Genomic DNA, 19,660 nt, shown 5'->3' with positions numbered 1-19,660 from the left:
CACTGGGAATAAGTGAGATGTCTAGCCTGGAATAGTACTGAATAAAAGGTAGATAGTAGGTAATCATTTTGTGATTAGGATCAACCAAGAGCACTGTTAAATGCTGGGTGAAGTGAAAGTGCTCAGTCGTGTCTGACTCTTTTCGACCCCATGGACTGTAGCCTACCAGGCTCCTATGGGATTCTCCAGGCAAGAATACTGGAGTGGGTTGCCATTTCCTTCTCCAGGGGATCTTCCCGATCAGGGGTTGAACCCGGGTCTCCTGCATTGCAGGCAGACGCTTTAACCTCTGAGCCACCAGGAAGCCAGCCTTCCATTGCAGGAAGACTAAATGCTGGGTAGTACCTTTCAAAATTTAAATTTGAGATGCACAACATACTTAATCATCTGGTGCGGAAAAAAAAAAGTTTACCATCTAAGGAAGAAAAAGTCCTCAATTAATGAAAAAGAATATATCACTTTGGGTTTGCTTCTCTGAATATATGATAAGGAAGAAATGCAATCCTAATGAGCGAGTATCTATTATGTTTAATCTTCATGGCAAACCATGTGAAGATGTTAAGTTTTATAAGATCATATGATTGGGAAGTGGCCAAGTTCAGGGCAGTTTGAATCCAAAGCCTCCCTCGTATTCTTCACAACACTACTCTGCCCTCTTTCAGGATTATGCTATAATTTAGGATAGTTCATACAAATGTTGCTGTGATATTCAGGTTATGTAATCCAGGGACTTATTTGGGAACAGTAGTCCATAGTGTCTCAGAGAGTCGGACATGACCTAGCAACTGAACACCACCACCAAGGCCACTTGGTGAAATGGCGGTGTACTACTAGACATACTGTGAAAAGGACTGCTTTTGTGGCTGATGTTTAATCACTAAGTTGTGTCCGACTCTTTGTGACCCCATGGACTACAGTCCGCCAGGGTTCCCTGGCTTACTCACTATTAAACTTGAAAGTGATTCTTCAAATTTATTCCTGACAGCAGGCAAAATCTATTGCTTGAAATATGCTTTTGTTTGTTTTGGTTTTGAAATGTTTTATGAAAGGCCAGGCTTCTCACATACTCATCAAATCCCTTAGCTGACAAAGATTGATCTAAATGGCCCCCTGGGGATTACAATCATTCTATGATTGTGAGCAAAAGAGGAATTATATCTGCCCACAAATTAAAATGTCCTTTGTAAAAGTCAGTCTGGGGAACTTCAGAATCTTAGGAGACCTTAAAAGAAAATCACCAGGAGGATCTTGAAATGTTATACTTTGTTTTCTCTGGATTATTAAACAAGAAAGTTTCAGTGCTAAGTGCTGCTCTTTGAACAATTTTCCATCAGTCTATGCTGTATAGGTTAAATAAAATTCTTTTGTTCTAGTTCTTTTTTAGGAAGCCAGAATAGAGTGTAACTATCGTGACCTTCCCGGCTTGCTGAGCTATTTGTAAACATGCGTCAATATCAACTCATTTCAAGCAACAAGCTGAACCTTCCCTGGAGTAAATCATATTGTGAAGTTTTCCAAGGAAATTCAGTTTCCCAATTAAGGTATGGATTTAAAATATGCATACATGATACACATGTGAACTCAGAATCACTGTACCTCAAGTTTTCTAAGATTTGCAGGTGTTTAGACAGGTTTTCTTATAATGCCTTTTAAAGTGGATTTTTATATCAGTTTTTAAAAAATGAGCTACATACAAAGCACTCTCAAAAGAACCCCTGTCAACTGAAAATAATAATAATATTCACCTGTTATTAGCATACACTGCACTGCCATTTCAAAACTGCCAGTGACTCATGTTACAAATACAGCTATTTTTAGGACAGTGCACGGATGATGTTAACAATATTGTATGAAAAAGGCACTAACTGTCTGATCAAGTATTTTGTGGACAGAAAGATAGATAATTGCCACTTGTTATATTCCAAAATTACTCTCAGTAAATTGTGTTCATTTGGCCATCTGCACATACTTGCATTTTGCTTAGTCAATAAGTAACACAGACATCAAAAAAGCAATCTAATTTATATGAAATAGCTATGTATTTATAAATTTTATAGAAGAAACATAAAATCACCCAAAGAGGTTGAAGTTAAGTTTAGGGTATCAGCTTTCTGTATACACTGAGTAATTCTACTTGCACTAAGGATTTCTCTTGTAATTGCTATGGCTGTGAAACTCTAAAAATTATATTCTAGAAAAAAAGTTATCGAAACTAAAAGTGACTAAGCAAATGTCTAAAACATTACTATCATTTAAAATAAATATTTAAGATGTATTAAAAGATTGCCAAAATCAGAAGTGGGGAAAACCATCGTTAGAAATTCTGTGGCCGACAGCCATGTGAGGACTACCTATTCTAAACTTCCTAACAAGCATACTTTATCTTTTTTCTTTTCGTGTTTTCACTGTGAATGCCAGTCTTTTAGCCATTTTCTCATTGGTCTTTTTGGGAAATTTATAGCTTAAAGATGAATGCCTGGGCAGTCCCCCATAAACAGAATTGGGACACCAGAGAAAAGCATTACGGTTGACCGACACCCACTGGTTCATACTAGAAGTGCTGACGCAACCTTCAATACACCAGGACAAAAAAGGCATGGTTCTGCTTTTGCTTAAAACCATAAAACAGGTTATCAGCAGTAAACGACGCATATTTGGTACCAAAATTAAAAACGCACCTGTAAAAATAAGGGCTGAGAGGAAAGTTTGTGTAAAAACTGGGCCTAAGTAGGACATACTGTCATCAGTAGAAACATTCCTGAAATTTCCCTTCTGTATTTACAAGCTTGCCTCTTCACGGCAGTTTTAATTCTAATTAAGACAAAGGTTTTTAATTAAGCCCTGAAGATGCTGGTAAAGGGCCTTCAGTAAAACTGTCCTTGGTGGTTCCTCCTGAGGTAATTCATTTCGAGACACAATGAAGTGGATCTCTTAAAATCTTCAGAGAAAACATTGCCCTCCCTGCTTTCTGCTATTCAACACAGCAAACAGACTGAGAAAAGCTGCCTGCCCTTTGGAACGGGCAAGAAAAGAACTGCTCGTTTCACTTCAAGCTTCCCCCCTTGTTTCAGAATACTGGTGAACAGAAGCTTCAAGTCTACCAAACACTCTAAGAAAACAGACTTTGTAAAGTGGGGAGATGGAGCAATTTTCCATATTGTGTTTCCTTTCCTCCTGCACCCTCCCCACCCACCACCATGGGGAGGAAAACCGAACTGCTACTACATAAAGCAAGTCAAGAACTTGTTTCAGATAGCCTCCAACCAAACCCTCTCCACCACCCCCGTTCGCTTCTGAGGTATCCTTTTTTCTCTAGGATGAAAACTATTTTCAGGAACGAAAAAAAGAAATAAATGCTGGAGTTTCTGCAAGAGGATAGAATAACGGGCTCAGAGGGAAAAATATAAAAAACTGTACCAGTCTCTGATTTTTACCTTGCAGAGTCCTATTATCACTATATTTGCATTAAGCTTCTGTCTCCCTATTTCCTAGCTTAGAGAGGAAAAAACAGAGATAAATGGGTATGGAGCAATTAAGGAAATTAGCAAACACTGCAGACGCTCAACAAACTCGAGCTGTCTTCTCCCCATTCCCCACATTCCTGGTCGAGAGAAAAGGATATGGGCCTGAAAAGAATATGAGAGTTGAAGCTCGTTTCTCTAACCTATCTGAAAAGTCTTTATGCAATCAGGGGGCTATTATTTCAGGAGACAGTGAGAAAGGGGCAAAGGATTCACGTTGCTAAGGAGACGTGCTGAAGCTGGCATTCCTACATAAATTTCCATTTCTACTGGAGTAGAAAAAAAAAAGATATTCTCTCCAAAGTTTATTTGGATCTCCTGGTTACTGAAGAAAGGCATTTTACCGATTTATTTTATCTTTAGTTGTAAACAACCAACCCTGAAAGAATTAAAAGACCTAAATGTTGACCTCCCGCTGCCAACCAGTCCCCTCCACAGTGAATTAAGCAACAAAGACAAAATCCTTCAATGGAAATTTTGAGGTAATATCAAAGAAAAAAGCCTTTTGTAAACACCATCAAATTTATGGAAGAAACTAAAGCAAGTGAACTAATTTCCCTTATAACAAGAAAAGAAAGACAAAAGTAAATCTGATTTTTTGTGGCTTTTTTCCCTATTTTAACTTGCCTAGAACTTGACACGTTTTCAGTAAAGCTTTATAAAGAGTCCCAGAGAAGACATGAAACTGTCACGAAGGAATTTAATGAGTTTCTCAGGGGTGCACGTGTAGCTGTGTAAAATCACAGCCAGGTCCTCTTTCATTCCCCTTTCTCTGCACTGACACCAGCAGCTGAAGAATCAAGATTAGCAAGGAATAGCGGTTTGCAGGAGGAAATCCGAAGTTTGGCAGATTTCTGCTAAGGGCGTAACTGGAGTGCAGAGGAAGGCAACCGGGGCTCAAGGCAGTAAAGTAGCAACCTCCCCCGGGGACTACCTTCTCCTTTCTCCACCCCATCCCTTTGCAGCTTCCACAAGTGAATAATGCCTGAATAATCCACAACTTTCCAGGCATCTTGTGAGTCCCTCATGCAGAAGAGAAAGATCTGGAGGACAGAGAAGGCATTTGGAGTGGGAAAGACGGAAGAGCAACTCTTAACCAAGGACCGTGTCACCAAAAAAGGAAAGGAAATTAAAGCCTGTCCGTCTCCCAACTTTCCACATCCCTCAAAGATTTAAGGAACTAAAATCCAAACCGAAACTCATCGGGGACAAGCCAGATAAAGTGGAGGACAACAGACAGAAACGCGGGCACCAAGAGGTAAACTCAGGCAAATTTCTCCTAGAGAGAGGAAAGTGGGGAAGGCAGAGAGCCCACAGCATCCCGGTGGAGTTGGGGCGCTTTCGCTTTTTTTTTTTTTTAAACGGGGGTGTGGACGGCGTTGCATTTTCAACACAACCACACGGTTCTCGCCTTAAATGCTAACAATTACCCAGAATGGCATACGTGTTACTCCAGAGCCCGAGGAATGGCCACGGAGAAGAGGGCGTGGGGCATCGCACTGGGTTCGGCGACCCGGACTGGGGAGAGGGGAGGGGTGGGGATCGGGGAGCTGGCTGGAGCCCGAGGACCGGCGAAGGGCCAGCATGAAGGGGGCGGACGAGGGTCAGGGGACACAGAACGGGGGGTGGGAGGGAGAGGAGGTAGCCGTCCAGGCAGCGGGGCGCGGGGCCGTCCGAGGCGGGAGACAGGGGTCCTCACCGCTGCTGAGTGTGGACTCGCAGTGCCAGATGTCCAAGCTGGCGGGCTTCCGGCAGGACTCCCACAGGGACAGGTAGTACTGGTGGTCGGCCGTGACCCAGGCCGGGCTCAGCACGGCCCCCAGATCCAGACACAGCGCCAGGAAGATGCACACCAGCCCGACCAGCTTCAGCGGGGTCAACACCGACACGCGCACCTCCTCCATGCCGCTGCCCGCCGAAGCCATGCCCCGGGCGCCGCAGCCGGCCCGCCCCGCGGGAGACGAGGACGCCAGGCGGGTCCGGAGAGCCGGGAGCCTGACCTCCCACGGAGGAAAGCAGCCGAGCCGCCGCGCGCGCGCGCGGGGACTCGCTCCCTCGGAGCTCCGCGCGCTTCCCGCCGCGCCGCGAAGGTGGGTCTGCGGGGCGGGCAGCCGGGGAGCGGGTCGTAGGCAGCCGCAGCGATGCCGATCCCGCCGCGGACCCTCGCAGCCGGCCCCGCGCCGCGTTCTGCCCGCGCCCGCTCCGCCCCGGCGCTGCCCGGCTCGCTCGCTCCGCCCCGGCCCCTCCCCGGCTGCGGGAGGCGGCGCCGAGCGGGGAGGGGCAGCGGTCAGCACCCAGGCGGCGTCAGGCTCCGGCTCCGGCTCCGGCTCCCCGCGCGAGGCTCGCGTCCGCCCCGCCCGTGCCCGTGCCCGGTGAGCGTGGAGCGGATCCCCTCTCTCTCGGCCCCGCGTGCGCGGCGCGCGCTCAGCGAGTCCTCCGTCCTCGACCGCTGCGCCCCCAGAGCCCAGTGCGATCCCTCCGCCCCCGAACCGCTGCGCCGGGCGATTCCTCGAAGCAGTGGGGCCCCCGGCCCCGCCCCTGGCCGCGCTGGCTCCGGGGTCGCCTGCTTCCCGCCCCCGCCCCCGCCCGTCACGTGGGCTTCCTTTTCTTAGGGAGCTGGGGTGGGTCCTTTTCTAGAAGGCGTCAGCTGTAGATTCCTGGGTTTCCTGGGATGTGGCCACTGGATCCTAGGGAGGTTCTCTCAGTGATGTAACACGCCCCCTCCCGCCCCGCCAATTTCTCATCCCGGGGATTTGGAACACAGAGAAAAGTAACAAAAGTACTCTCTTTTCAAACTCAGGATGGACCTAGTCTTGGAGTAAGTCATCTCCCCCCCACCCCCCAGTTGTCCCTATTTCCTAACTTTCCCCGCCAGCTTACCGGCGCTTCTGTTCTCTGAGCTCGCCTATTTTCGCGCCCCCTAGGAAGGGCGCTTGCTCAGGGAACGAACGCAGGAGCTAAAATGGGAAGGAGAGCTTCCATAAAATGTGATGTAAACCTTACTTGCTCACCGGCTGCTGTGTTCTTCGCGCGATGTCTAAAACCTTTATTCATTGGGCTTTACATTATGCCAAGTTGGATCTGAATCTGTAAATGGCATTAACATTTTCCTGTGCCCGGAAGACCTGGCCCAGGGCCTGGCATAGGAAAAGTGGGATATTTTTAAGTAATCAATCTATCCGCGCTTACTGTGTGCTTGGGGCTAAGGATTCAATCCGATTCGACTGGATTTTTAAGGAGACGCTTTCTGTTTTTAAGGAGACGCCCCCACCCCCCCGAGGAATAGACTCACCTTGAAATTGAATTTGCAATTCTGTGATTGGTTCAGCTTGTAATGGTAGGTTATCTGTCTCTTTTTATCTCTTTAACTACTTTCCCTTTTTCCTATAAAAGAAACAATTTATTGAATAGTTCGTTGGGGTAGGGATGTTCCCAGATTTTTCACTATCTGGGAAAGTTGGGGAGAAACCCAAAAATACTGGTTTAGAAAGGAAGACTGGATATACGGAGTGAGGTAAGTCAGAGAAACGCCAATACGGTATGTTAACGCATATAGATAGAATTTAGAAAGACAAAGACAGCAAAAGAGACACAGATGTAAAGAACAGACTTTTGAACTATGTGGGAGAAGGCAGGGGTGGGATGATTTGAGAGAATGGCATTGAAAGATGCATATTACCATATGTGAAATAGATGACCAGTGCAAGTTCCCTGCTTCAAGCAAGGCACTCAAAGCCAGTGCTCTGGGACAACCCAGGCGGATGGGGAGGGGAGGGAGGTGAGGGGGGTTTCAGGATGGAGGGACACATGGACACACGTGGCTGATTCATGTCAGTGTATGGCAAAAACCACCACAATACTGTAAAGTAATTAGCCTCCAATTAAAATCAATAAATTTTTGTTTTAATTAGGAAGAATGGAAAAATAGAAAAAATGCTTTCTCTCTTTTAATGAAACCTCATCCTTTCCCACTGCAGGAGTTACTTTTTATAGGTAACTGGGTTTTTGTTGTTTGCTGTTTTTGTTTTATTGATTGATTTATTGGCCACACTGGGAGGCATATGGTCTCTTAGTTCCCTGACCAGGGGTTAAACCCATGTACCCTGTAATGGAAACTCGGGAGTCTTAACCGCTGGATCACCAGGGAAACCAGGCAAGCCCTGACAGTTTCTTTTCTTTTAATCACATTTTTCCATAGAGCTGACTACATTTTGACTGAAGCAACAATTTGAATGTAAGAAACAGTTGAGTTAGTATCAAATGGCTTGAGAATAAGAACCAATCCGATGTGAAATAAAAACCCATGGTTTTCTTACATTTGGAAATTAGAGAGCTGGCAACTTCCCCCTACCTTTCCATCATGATATTTACTGCCCTTAACGAACAGTGCTAGAGCGCTCTGAACCCCTTAACTTCTAACTTCCAACAGGCTTTTTGGCCTCGTAGCTTTCCAAGGAGAAATAATCTTATAAGAAATAATGCTTATCCTTGAAAATAGTTCCTAATGGAACACTGAAAAATTAAAAACAATGACGACTAATAGGGATGACCAGACCTGGGATATTTTTCTATTACCTGAATATATGTTCGCAGGTTTAAAGTGTACATTTGAAAATAATATTTTTTAAAAAAGAGAATAATATTTAAGAATATTTCTTGACTATGCCGTCAAAGTTACCTTTTTTCCTCCAAGTTCTATCACTTTCCCTTTATCCCAGTCAGCCAATATTTTTCTTTGTCTTTGTTCCATCTAATTTGGGCTTTCTTCTTTCTCTACCCGCCTCAGCCCCCTAAACCCCATGCTCCTCCTGCTTCGTTTTCTTTCTGGTTTGGTCTCAACTGCTTACTTGAGTGACTCCATCCTTCATTATACCACCTATGAATTTGTCTTTGTACTCTCAAAAGTTAAAAAAAAGAAGGCATTTTAAACAACAAATAACCAAATTCTCCTAGAATACCCCGTTCTCTTTTAATTATGTCAAGTTTACAGGGCATAATACAGCTCAACAATCCTAAATCTTCATTTTCATAATACAAAAAGCTCTCAAGACAGAAGGTTGGGTTTTTGGTTTTTTTTTTCATAAGTTTGTAGCAAATTCATTTGGTTAAAAAAAAATGCAAACTGATGTGAGGCTATTTATGGTTTTGGTTAATTCCACTTAGTGTGAATAAATATGGAGCCTCAAACCCTGTTGGGTATTGTCTGATTTACAGCATATGAGCCACAGTATCATTCAATGATATGAAAAAGGCTGAGTTCCTCAACATAGTTAGCCCCAAAGATTTTATAGTATTTGGTGGACCTGCATTTACTCTAAAAATGGAAATAGTGAAGCAGGGCTTCTATCAATTAGTAAACACTGAATGAAAACCTACCAAAAAAAAAGATATCTGGCTGGAAGTGAGATGGGAGGTGACAACCAAAGATGTGTGTGTGTGTGTGTGTGTGTGTGTGTGGAGTATAAACAAAAATTGAAAAGACCCATAGTGAGAAATGAAATGGGACTACATTGAACTGTGAAGAAAGAGTCCCTTGCTTAGGCAAATTTTCAAGAGAACTGTTAGAAGTGATGACTTTGTTGGACCTTCATTATGATGCTACACAGACGCCAGAGACCCCCTCTTTCACCTGAATCTAGCTTGGGCATCATGTCACCACGGTCACCCCTATTCCTGGACCTCAGGGGGGCAAAAGCTAAGGGTCCAAATTCTATTCCACAGTCTAGGAGTTTCATGAAAATTGGAGTCAGAACTGACACGTAACTTTGCCTGAGTTATGTAGCCAGGGAAAGGCAGGAAGGAGTCATTCCCAGACTCTGAAGTAAAGGAAGAGATCAGACTCAGGCTTGAAACAGTCAAGTCAGAAAAACAGGCAGCAATATGTGAATATTTTAACTTCAAGCTACTTCTTGTTTCATAATAGTACCTATGACCGTAATAATTTACTTGCCCACAAAGAAAGGAAATAAATCATGAAAAGGAAAACACAAGAAGCCACTGGAAATGAAGGATGATAAGTTTTAAAGCAGATATTGATATGTTTATTGTAACGAAAGAAGTGTATCAGATGCCCGGAAAGTAAAAATACAGAGAAAATTAGAATATTCCTAGTGGGATTAATATTAAATGTCTCTTCCATCTTTTTCAAACTTCTGTTTTCTTAAAATCACTTATTGCACAAATCCTGTTGCATATTTATATTTTAGTTCTATTTTCTCAGAGCTTTGTGGAAAAATGACCAAGTATAAGCTCTTCGAGTACTTCATGCCTACTGTGCGAAGTTGCTTCGATTGTGTCCGACTCTTTGTGATCCTATGGACTGTAGTCCACCAGACTCCTTTGTCCATGAGGATTTCCCAAGTGAGAATACTGGAGTGGGTTGCCATTTCCTACTCCAGGGGATCTTCCCGACCCAGAAATCGAACCTGCATCTCTTACGTCTCCTGTACTGGCAGGCAGATTCTTTACCATTAGCACCACTTGGGGACTGCCTTTAAAAAAATGTTTTTATTGGTGTATATGACTGCATTTTTAAACTTCTGGTTTCTTTGTTTCTACAACTATAAATTGAACCTTTTTGTTACCCTGAAGCAAATGGATGCCTACCAACGTATTCTCATCATCCTGGTGGCATTTCATCTACCCTTGGCCATCGTCATCAGGATACATCATTTCTACATCTCTCCTGGTGTGCCCCACACTTGAGGACTAAATTGAAATTGGAACCGTGGAAGCCTCAGAAATATTGGGGTAGAATGAGCAGGTTTAGATTATGCTCTGTGAAGCTTGAAGGAGATTAGTGTTGAATCATGACTTGGGTGTTGGCTTAAACACAAATCAAGGAAATTAAAGTAGAGATGGAATCCTCATCATTAGGAATCACCCTGAGAATTTGTTCACATTTTCCATTGCTTTCTTTGGAGCTCATAAGCTAAGCATTCTCTGTGACTTTAGATTTTAATCTAAAGTCGTCTTCGTGTGGGTCTTCCCTGGTGGTCCAGTGGGTTTGATCCCTGGTCAGGGAACTAAGATCCCACATGCTACAAAGCATGGCCAAAAATTTAAGGATAAAAAGCTGTTTTTGTGCACTTCTTGCTGAGTTTTCATAGAGATCTTTTACTCTTGGACGTTTACATGAAGATACCCATGACTTGATGAAAAAATTTTAAGAACTGCCTGCTTAGAACCTCCCCTCCCAAATTAGACTGCAACAATGTCAGTTTCTCATCTCAAAAACAGTTTCATAATGCATGATGGTTAGCACTGTTGTATCCTCTCCCATATGTTTATTTTGTGTAATGTAGATGGTCTCAAAATTGTTGTAACTGGAAGCTCTTCCAAATGCTCTCCTGATAGGTACTATATAAGAAAGTTCTCTTTCATTAGAAAGTGTGGATCCCTTCTCTCCTTTGTGGCCTGAAGCACTCACACTTATGATGGAAAAAAATGAACCCCAATTCATACATCTTAAGTATAGTGATGGCTCAAAGTTAATTGAAGGAAAGGCTGAAATTAAAAAAGGATTAAGTAGAAAGGGTACCCGGAGCAATTTATAGTCACACTTCCAAGCAGAAGAATGCAGCTAAGCTATTTCTCTCTGGAATTTCCAAAAGGTGGTCTTAAATGTCAGCAATGCTAGGGGATTGAGGCTAGTGGAAAAAAAAAGATCCTCTTAGGAATTGTATTTCAGTGTAACTCTCACCTCTAGATTTCACCTTTTAAATTTTGCCTGTAAAGTTAGTGAGTAGTACTGCATGCATGATTCATCAGGAGTCTGTCAAAATTCAAAATGTCAGTTCATTCAGGGCCAAACAGATATTGGTAGAAATATCAGAACAATATGAAGATCAGAACTTTTTGTCATTCCCTGAATCATTTTTTTAAACTTTTTCTTAACCTATCTGTTTCACACTTTCCCGTCTTTCCTTTCAAGCTTTCTGGTCTTCAGTAAACAAGAATAGGTGTTGGTTTGATTCAGCCAGACCAAGGTTAAGATGATCACTCTGGAACCTACTGACTATATGGATTTGGCCATGCCATTAAACTCAGATCCTTCCTTTATAACATAGGGTTATACCTACATCACTGAGTTGTTGTGAGGATTAATGAGGAAATTTATATAATGTGTAATGTCTAGCATACAGTAAGCACTAATCATAATTATTATATTAGCATAATCCAGATGTCAGCTTCAAGCCTTCTGATCCCTAGGAGATTTAGGTAAACTTTGTTTGACTCTATAATTTCATGATCCTTCAAAATCCAAAATCCTTTTCTAAATCCTTACTGCTTCTGTTCTTCTCTGTATCTGGTTCTGCATCTAGTCAAATGCTCAGTTCTACCCCTAACCAATCTAGATGCAAATATCAGCCTTCACCAAATTTCCAGGAAAAACATATCCAATTGCACTATATAGTTTTGAATTTATGAAAGTTTTCTGACTGCTTGAGACATCATGAGGAAAGGGTGCTACACTGTAAAAAGGAAAGCCTGCATGTCTTGCTTACCTCATCAGAACCTGCATCTATCCTCTCTTCTCTATTCAGCCCTGTCCCTTTCTCCTCTCTCCATCTGCTCATTCAGTGGGTTCCATCCCTACAGCTCTAAATCCTTACTCTTCAAAGTGTGGTCCATGGGTACCAGCAGTATTGGAGTCACGTGAGAGTCTGCCGGAAATGCAGGTCCTGACCTCACCCTCCCCCCACAAAGCAACTGAGTCCGAATTTGTAGTTTAGTGAGATCCATAGTGATTAGTGTACAAATTAAAGTTTGGGAAGCACCTGATCTCCATCTACTCCAGGCCTCTCAGGGCTCAACCTCTACTGCAAGTAGCTGCGTAAAAGCAGCTACTAACAGAATTTTTTTTTTTTTTTTTTTTGCAACCCCATAGACGGCAGCCCACCAAGGCTCCCCTGTCCCTGGGATTCTCCAGGCAAGAACACTGGAGTGGGTTGCCATTTCCTTCTCCATAACAGAATTATTTTTAAATGCACCTTTTCTTCCTTACTCTTCAAGGCCTTGTGCCGTGACCAGGAGAATGGAGTTTCATTCATGTGCACTTCACGGCAGGCTCTGATTGCCACTGATTTTTATCCCATTGGCTATGATTAGTCAGCATTGTGTACCTTAAGGGTCATCAGTGCATTTCTGATTCAGTAGATCTTCGTCACCTTTTTGGTGGTTGTTTTCTACCCTCCTCTGAGAGCGGTCATTCTCAGTGCAATTCCAGGAGTTGGACATGTTAATTAACTGATGAATACAAATGATGATGCTTCTTCAATTGCACATTAAAAACCAACTTGTAAGACTGAAGTACACTAAGAATGACCCCTGGCTTCTTGTGAATTCACTGAGATATGTATTGCAACTTCACATTACATAAATAGGCTGCTGCTGCTGCTGCTAAGTCACTTCAGTTGTGTCCGACTCTGTGTGACCCCATAAAGGGCAGCCCACCAGGCTCCTCTGTCCACAGGATTCTCCAGGCAAGAATACTGGAGTGGGTTGCCATTTCCTTCTCCACGTAAATAAGCTACTAGGGATCAAGAAGTAAAAGGCAAAAGTTCAATTATCCAAGTCATCGGAAAGAGCTTCATGGAACAAAGTAGAAAAGAATAGCTAATCCCCACTGATAAAGACCATTAAATACAGAGAGTCATAGACCTGGAAATGGTATCTGTAGGGAAAGGAAGAGGATGAAGCTGATTGTTGTAGTTTCAAACTCAGGCCATTTTGCAATTGCTCTCCAAACTCTTTTTAAATTCCTTATCTTTAGCCATCCCAGTTATTAGATCTGGGAAACTCACATATACTGGTCTTAATTGAAGAAATGGCAGACAAAAAGTGGCGCACCAGTTAACAGTGTTGAGACCATAAGCTGGCTGTGCAGTCGAAAGTAAGCTAGAGATAGCATTTGGGAAAGTTTATCCAGGGGACATGTAGAGATGTACAGAGTGAATGGACACAGGAGTTTTCAGTATGATGAAGAGAAAACGAAAGTGAAAGACAAAATTTCCTTTAAAAATTATATAAAGCTCAATTATATATGAATAGTTAGCAGGTCAGGAGAAAAAAATAGAAGATAAAAAATATTGATTATTAGAGTTGACAAAACTAAAGGTCAGGCTAGTGATGCTTGTTGGAACCAACTTTTCATAGTTGGCATAAAATTAATGTGATTGACGCCACCATTCTATGTTTTGACATCATCACCCTACTGTGAACTAAGCTGTGATTTCTGATAACCCTTCACTATTTCTTGACAAGGTATCACCAATTTTGATAAAACAAGACAGATAAAGCAGATTCTTAAACACATTTGGAGAAGTACATTTTTTATAATATATTCTAGTCAATATCTTTTGCAGTTTTTCTCAACAAGTTTTGAATCATTTTACCAATTCACTGTCACTTTCACTTCAGTCTCTGGACACTTCTTTGTGTCCATACATTTCAGTACTTTGTGTGTGTCCAGGAGGGAGAGCACATATTTTTTGTGTGTTGTGTGTTCTTTGGGTCTTTAAGTCTTTTTAAATGTATTTTTTCATTGACTTAATTAGTGTGTGCTGCTGTTTCTCATGCCTTTCCTAGAGTTCATTTCTTTCTTAGAAATAGGTTTTCTTTTAGGAGAAAACCCAGATCTACTTTTCATTCCTTGCTCAAGTTTCTGAATGTAGGATCGAATAATATAAGAAAAAATAAATACATTAAAGTTGTTCTTTGGAGTCGGCAAAACTAAGATAGAAATTATTTTAAAGGGTGTGGTTTTAATTTGTGATAGACTTGAGCAAAATCCCTTCTGTTACTCCATGCATTTTAATTCTACTCTCATTTGATTCTACTCTCATATTCTTTTAAATTCATGGTGTTTTCCCACAGTTTGTGGTATTTACTCCCTTTCCCTAAATCCAGTGGGAAAAACAGACCCAGAGAGAGGTTAAAGCAATCAAAAGGCATTTCTAAAGTATGTATACATGAGTTACCTTTTCCCATTTTAAAAATCTTTACCTCTTTTTATTTCTTTTTCTGCTGTTGTCATAGTCTCTCACATGATCCACATTCTGCTTTTTTTTTTTTTTTTAAATAAGCAAGCAGTGAATCAAACTGGCTTCCCAGGTGGTGCTAGTGGTAAAGAACTCACCTGCCAATCCAGGAGACATGAGACACAAGTTTGATCCCTGGGTTGGGAACATCTCCTGGAAGAGGGCACAGCAACACACCCCAGTATTTTTGCCTGGATCTGGGTACGTGACCACACCATCGTGGTTATCTGGGTCATTGAGACCTTTTTTGTACAGTTATTCTGTGTAGTCTTGCCACCTATTCTTAATCTCTTCTACTTCTGTTAGGTCCTTGCCGTTTCTGACCTTTATTGTGCCCTTCCTTGCATGAAATGGTCCCTTGATATCTACAGTTTTCTTGAAGAGATCTCTAATCTTTCTCATCCTATTGTTTTCCTCTACTTCTTTTTTTTTTTTTCTTTTAAAAATATGGAACGCTTCACGTGTTTTCCTCTACTTCTTTGCATTGATCACTTAAGAAGGCTTTCTCATCTCTCCTTGCTATTCTCTGGAACTTTGCATTCAGTTGGGTTTATCTTTCCTTTTCTCCCTTGTCTTTCGTGTCTCTTCTTTTGTCAGCTATTTGTAAGACCTCCTGAGACAACCATTGTGCCTTTTTGCATTTCTTTTTCTTTGAGATGGTTTTGGTCACCACCTGTTGTACAGAGTTATGAACCTCTGTCCATAGTTCTTCAGACACTCTGTCTTACAGATATAATGCCTTGTATTTATTCATCACCTCTACAGTATAATCATAAGGGGTTTTATTTGGTCATACCTGACTGGCCTAGTGGTTTTCCCTACTTTCTTCAATTTAAGTCTGAATTTTACAATATGGAGCTCATGATCTGAACCACAGCTCCAGGTCTTGTTTTTGCTGACTGTATAGAGCTTCTCCATCTTCAAAGAATGTAATCAGTCTGATTTTGGCATTGACCATCTGGTGATGTCCATGTGTAGAGTTGTCTCTTGGGTTGTTGGAAGAGGGTATTTGCTATGACCAGTGTGTTGTCTTGGCAAAACTCTGTTAGCATTTGCCCTACTTCATTTTGTACTCCAAGACCAAATTTGCCTGTTACTCCAGGTATTTCTTGATTTCTTTCTTTTGTACTCCAATCCCCTATGATGAATAGGACATCTTTTTTTGGTGTTAGTTCTAGAAGATCTTGTACATCTTCAAAGAACCATTTGACTTCAGCTTCTTCGGTATTAGTGGTTGAGGCATAGACTTGGATTACTGTGATGTTGATATTGTTGGAAACAAACCGAGATCATTCTGTCGTTTCTGAAGTTGCACCCAAGTGCTGCATTTTGGACTCTTCTTGTTGACTCTGAGGGCTACTCCATTTCTTTTAAGGGATTCTTGCCCACAGGAGTAGATATAATGGTCATCTGAATTAAATTCACCCATTCCTCTCCATTTTAGTTCACTGATTCCTAAGATGTCAGTGTTCACTCTTGCCACCTCCTGCTTGACCACATCCAATTTTCCTTGATTCATGGACCTAATATTCTAGGTTCCCATGCGGTATTGTTCTTTACTTTCACCACCAAACACATCCACAACTGAGTGTCATTTCTGCTTAGGCCCAGCTTCTTCATTCTTTCTAGAGCTATTAGTAATTACCCTCCATTCTACCCCAGTAGCATATTGGGCACCTGGTGGGCGGGGGGGTGGTGGTGGCTCATCTTCTGGTGTCATATCTTTTCATACTGTTCATGAGGTTCTTGCAGCAAGAATCCTGGAATGTTTTGCCATTCCCTCCTCCAGCGGACCATGTTTTGTCAGAACTCTTCACTATGACCCGTCCATCTTGCGTGGTCCTGCATGGCATGGCTCATAGCTTCATTGAGTTACACAAGCCCCTTCACCACAAAAAAGCTTTGATTCATGAAGGGGGTGGTAATCATTAATGGTACTTTAAATAGAAAGAGATCAGAAATAGAGAAGTTTGTCTAGATTAAGTTAGAGATGACTATGCATGTGTGCATGTGTGTTAAGTCGCTTCAGTCATGTCTGACTCTTTGTGACCCTGTGGACTGTAGCCCGCCTGGCTCCTCTGTCCATGGGATTCTCCAGGCAAGAATACCTGAGTGCAAAAAAAAAAAAGAATACTGGAGTGCATTGCCATGCCCTCCTCCAAGGGATCTTCCTGACCCACGGATCGAACCTTTGTCTCTTATGTCTCCTACCTTGGCAGGTGGGTTCTTTACCACTAGCACCACCTGGGAAGCCCAGAGTTGACTAGACTTTGAATAATTTGACAACAATTCCATAAGAAAAAAAAAAGTCTGGAAAAGTATTACATAGAAAGAAAAAATACAAAGCTTGTTTGGAAACAACCTAGATATGTGATATTAAAGAGTGAATATTTGAAAGATTCCACCATTCAAGTCTGTTTGGAAAAAGAATATTCAAAAGACAACTAACAAAAGTAGGATAGTGGTTGGCAGGGGCTGGGAGGAAGGGAGGAATGGGGAATTACTGTTTACTGGGTTTAGAGTGTCAGTTTTACAAGAGTTTTGGAGATTGATCGTGTTGATGGTAGCACATGATTATGAATGAATTTAATTCCACTGAACCACACACATATAAATGGCTCAAATGGTAAACTTTATGTTATGTGTATTTTACCACTATGAAACATTGAAAGAAATAAAAGACAACTTCTTTTCTTTTCTTCAAATGTCTCTTTAAACATTTTTAGTGTGGGGTAATCTTCCTCCACTCTTCATTGAAAACTCTTACAGAGTTCATGGATGTCTGTTCACTTTCATGTAATAGAGAGTCCTGTGGTCAATTTGGGGCTCCTCTGGTATCTCAGCTGGTAAAGAATCCACCCGCAATGTGGGAGACCTGGGTTCGATCCCTGGGTTAGGAAGATCCCCTGGAGGAGGGCATGACAATCCACTCCAGTATTCTTGCCTAGAGAATCCCCGTGGACAGAGGAGCCTGGTGGGCTGTGGTCCATGGGGTCACAAAGAGTCAGACACGACTGAGTGAGTAAGCACAGGGCAGCAGGGCACATGGTCAGTTTAGGTGGCAAATAGAGTCTTGATTCAGATTAGACGGCCCAGCTGCACTGTATTAATCAAACTCCAAACTTCATTTAGCATTAATTCTTTGTAGGTCGGATGTCTCATGGCCAGAGGAACCTGGCGGGCTACAGTCCATAGAGTTGTAAAGAGTCGGACACGACTAAAGCAACTTAGCACATACACAGGTTGGATGCATGAAGCTACTCTTATAAAGAGGTGCTGCTTCTCATCTATGTCTATTTTTATGTTGCTGATTAGGATGAGGGGTTCAAGAGATGGACCTGGTTCTACTTTATTCTTTGTAAATAGGTAATTGGAAGAAGGGGTCTCTGTCACCCCCACTCTGGCATGCTGATATCTTTTCTATTTGGTATCTCATTTAAGTTTGAGGGAAGGAGAATTCCAGTGTAAGACCGTGTTACCATGTGCTATCAAGTTTGGCTAGTAGGTTGGGAAAGAGAGACAGTACTGTGGACATCACTCAGATGACTGATCAAGGACTGTCAAAGACTTAAAAGTTGTGACACACGAGTATTAATACCTAGTAAGTGAGAAATACAGGTAGCTCCAAATCAGATTTCATTACACATCATTTTATTAATATTATTGTTAATTATAATTTTTGAGCACCTATCAACTCCTAGCAATTTCTAGGTGTTTTACCCATGCTTTTTAAATTTATGAAATGAATATAATCACACAAAGTGGAAGGTGACAGCACTGCTTTTTAGCTGAAATATAACTGAGTTGCATGAAGTTTGAGTTACTTACCTAAGGCCTTGCAGTTAAGTAGTAAAGCTGAAATTTTTCTCTTGTATCATCTGAAATTGATAGAACATCAAGATCATTTCATTATCCCCAACTAATGTTTTTTTTTTTTTTAGAAGGAGGCCTAAAGCTACATTATACTGAAGGAACAAAAGTTGACAAACACTGCTAATTGCCTTTGGTTCTATTCCTGCTAGTAGGTTTCAGCTCAGGACTGACACCCCCGCTCCCCTACATACCACCAATCATTCACCCTTTTTCTTCCTCTGGCATTTCTAGTCACCTTTTTCTCCAATTTGAGATTTAGTTTTTCAGACTAAGTAGTATTTATAAAAAACACACACCAAGCTCACTTTGTGCGAAGCATGATCTGAATACCAATACAAGTCAAAAATTTGTAAGATTACTGTGTTTACCAGGGATGAATGATGTCATCTTAAGTGAAAGATAATATATAGGGTCACAGTGACTCCTAGTTCATATATCTTTTGTACTTTATATGTCATTTTTGGGGGGGCCACACCATGTGCAGCTGTGGGATCTTAGTTCCCTGACCAGGGATGGAACCCGAGCCTTTGGCAGTGAAAGTGCCAAGTCCTAACCACTGCACCACCAGGGAATTACCTATATGTCATTTTAATGTATCATGATCTCATGTAAGAAACCTATTTCTATTCAACCAACTAATCAAATTAACTAACATTCTCTACTGTCTGGGGCTTCCCAGGTGGCGCTAGTGGTAAAGAACCTGCCTGCCAAAGCGGGAGACATAAAAGACATGGGTTTGATCCCTGGGTCGGGAAGATCCTCTGGAATAGGGCATGGCAGCCCACTCCAGTATTCTTGCCTGGAGACTCCCATGGACGGAGAAGCCTGGCAGGCTACAGTCCAAGGGTTGCAAAATAATCTGACACTACTTGGTGACTGAGCACATAGGCACACATTCCACTGTCTCCATAAAGCAGGCCAACTGATGCCCAGGGCATACTCAAGACTCAGAGCTACTAGCTTACTCTATTATAGCCCCACTTGCTGTAGAGATGAATGTTTACCAATACTTATTTGTTTGTTATGATACTTGTTTATGGTGCTTGCCCACATTTTGGTAATTGTCAAATTAACTATGGGAGAAGCAATGGTAAAAAATTGAAAATAATTAAACAACATTCTAGCAGCAATTCAACTCCAGAATAACTCCTCAGTGTCTAAGCTCTCTTTGTCCTTAAAATAAAACCAAAAATATAACCCAGATAATCACATATTTTTGAAAGG

At 42.0% G+C, this 19,660-nt stretch overlaps 1 protein-coding gene and 1 long non-coding RNA gene across 3 annotated transcripts in view; one reads left to right on the top strand and one right to left on the bottom strand.

Moving 5' to 3' along the window:
* The window catches only part of TMEM47 (transmembrane protein 47), a 29,888-nt gene extending 24,368 nt beyond the window's left edge, over nucleotides 1–5,520 (bottom strand). Inside the window, exon 1 of the mRNA XM_061137837.1 lies at nucleotides 5,221–5,520. Coding sequence (XP_060993820.1) covers nucleotides 5,221–5,446 — 226 coding nt within the window. The 5' untranslated portion in view covers nucleotides 5,447–5,520. The remainder of the gene's footprint in view (nucleotides 1–5,220) is intronic.
* The window catches only part of LOC133053050 (uncharacterized), a 39,535-nt gene continuing 23,212 nt past the window's right edge, over nucleotides 3,338–19,660 (top strand). For both annotated transcript variants that reach the window (XR_009692086.1, XR_009692085.1), the window contains exons 1-2: nucleotides 3,338–4,779; nucleotides 6,780–6,858. This is a non-coding gene — a long non-coding RNA (uncharacterized LOC133053050). The remainder of the gene's footprint in view (nucleotides 4,780–6,779; nucleotides 6,859–19,660) is intronic.

This window comes from Dama dama, chromosome X (assembly GCF_033118175.1).
Source record: "Dama dama isolate Ldn47 chromosome X, ASM3311817v1, whole genome shotgun sequence".
Classification (NCBI taxonomy): Eukaryota; Metazoa; Chordata; class Mammalia; order Artiodactyla; family Cervidae; genus Dama; species Dama dama.
The sequence above is the reverse complement of the archived record's forward strand: the minus strand, read 5'-3'. Positions and strand labels throughout refer to the sequence as shown.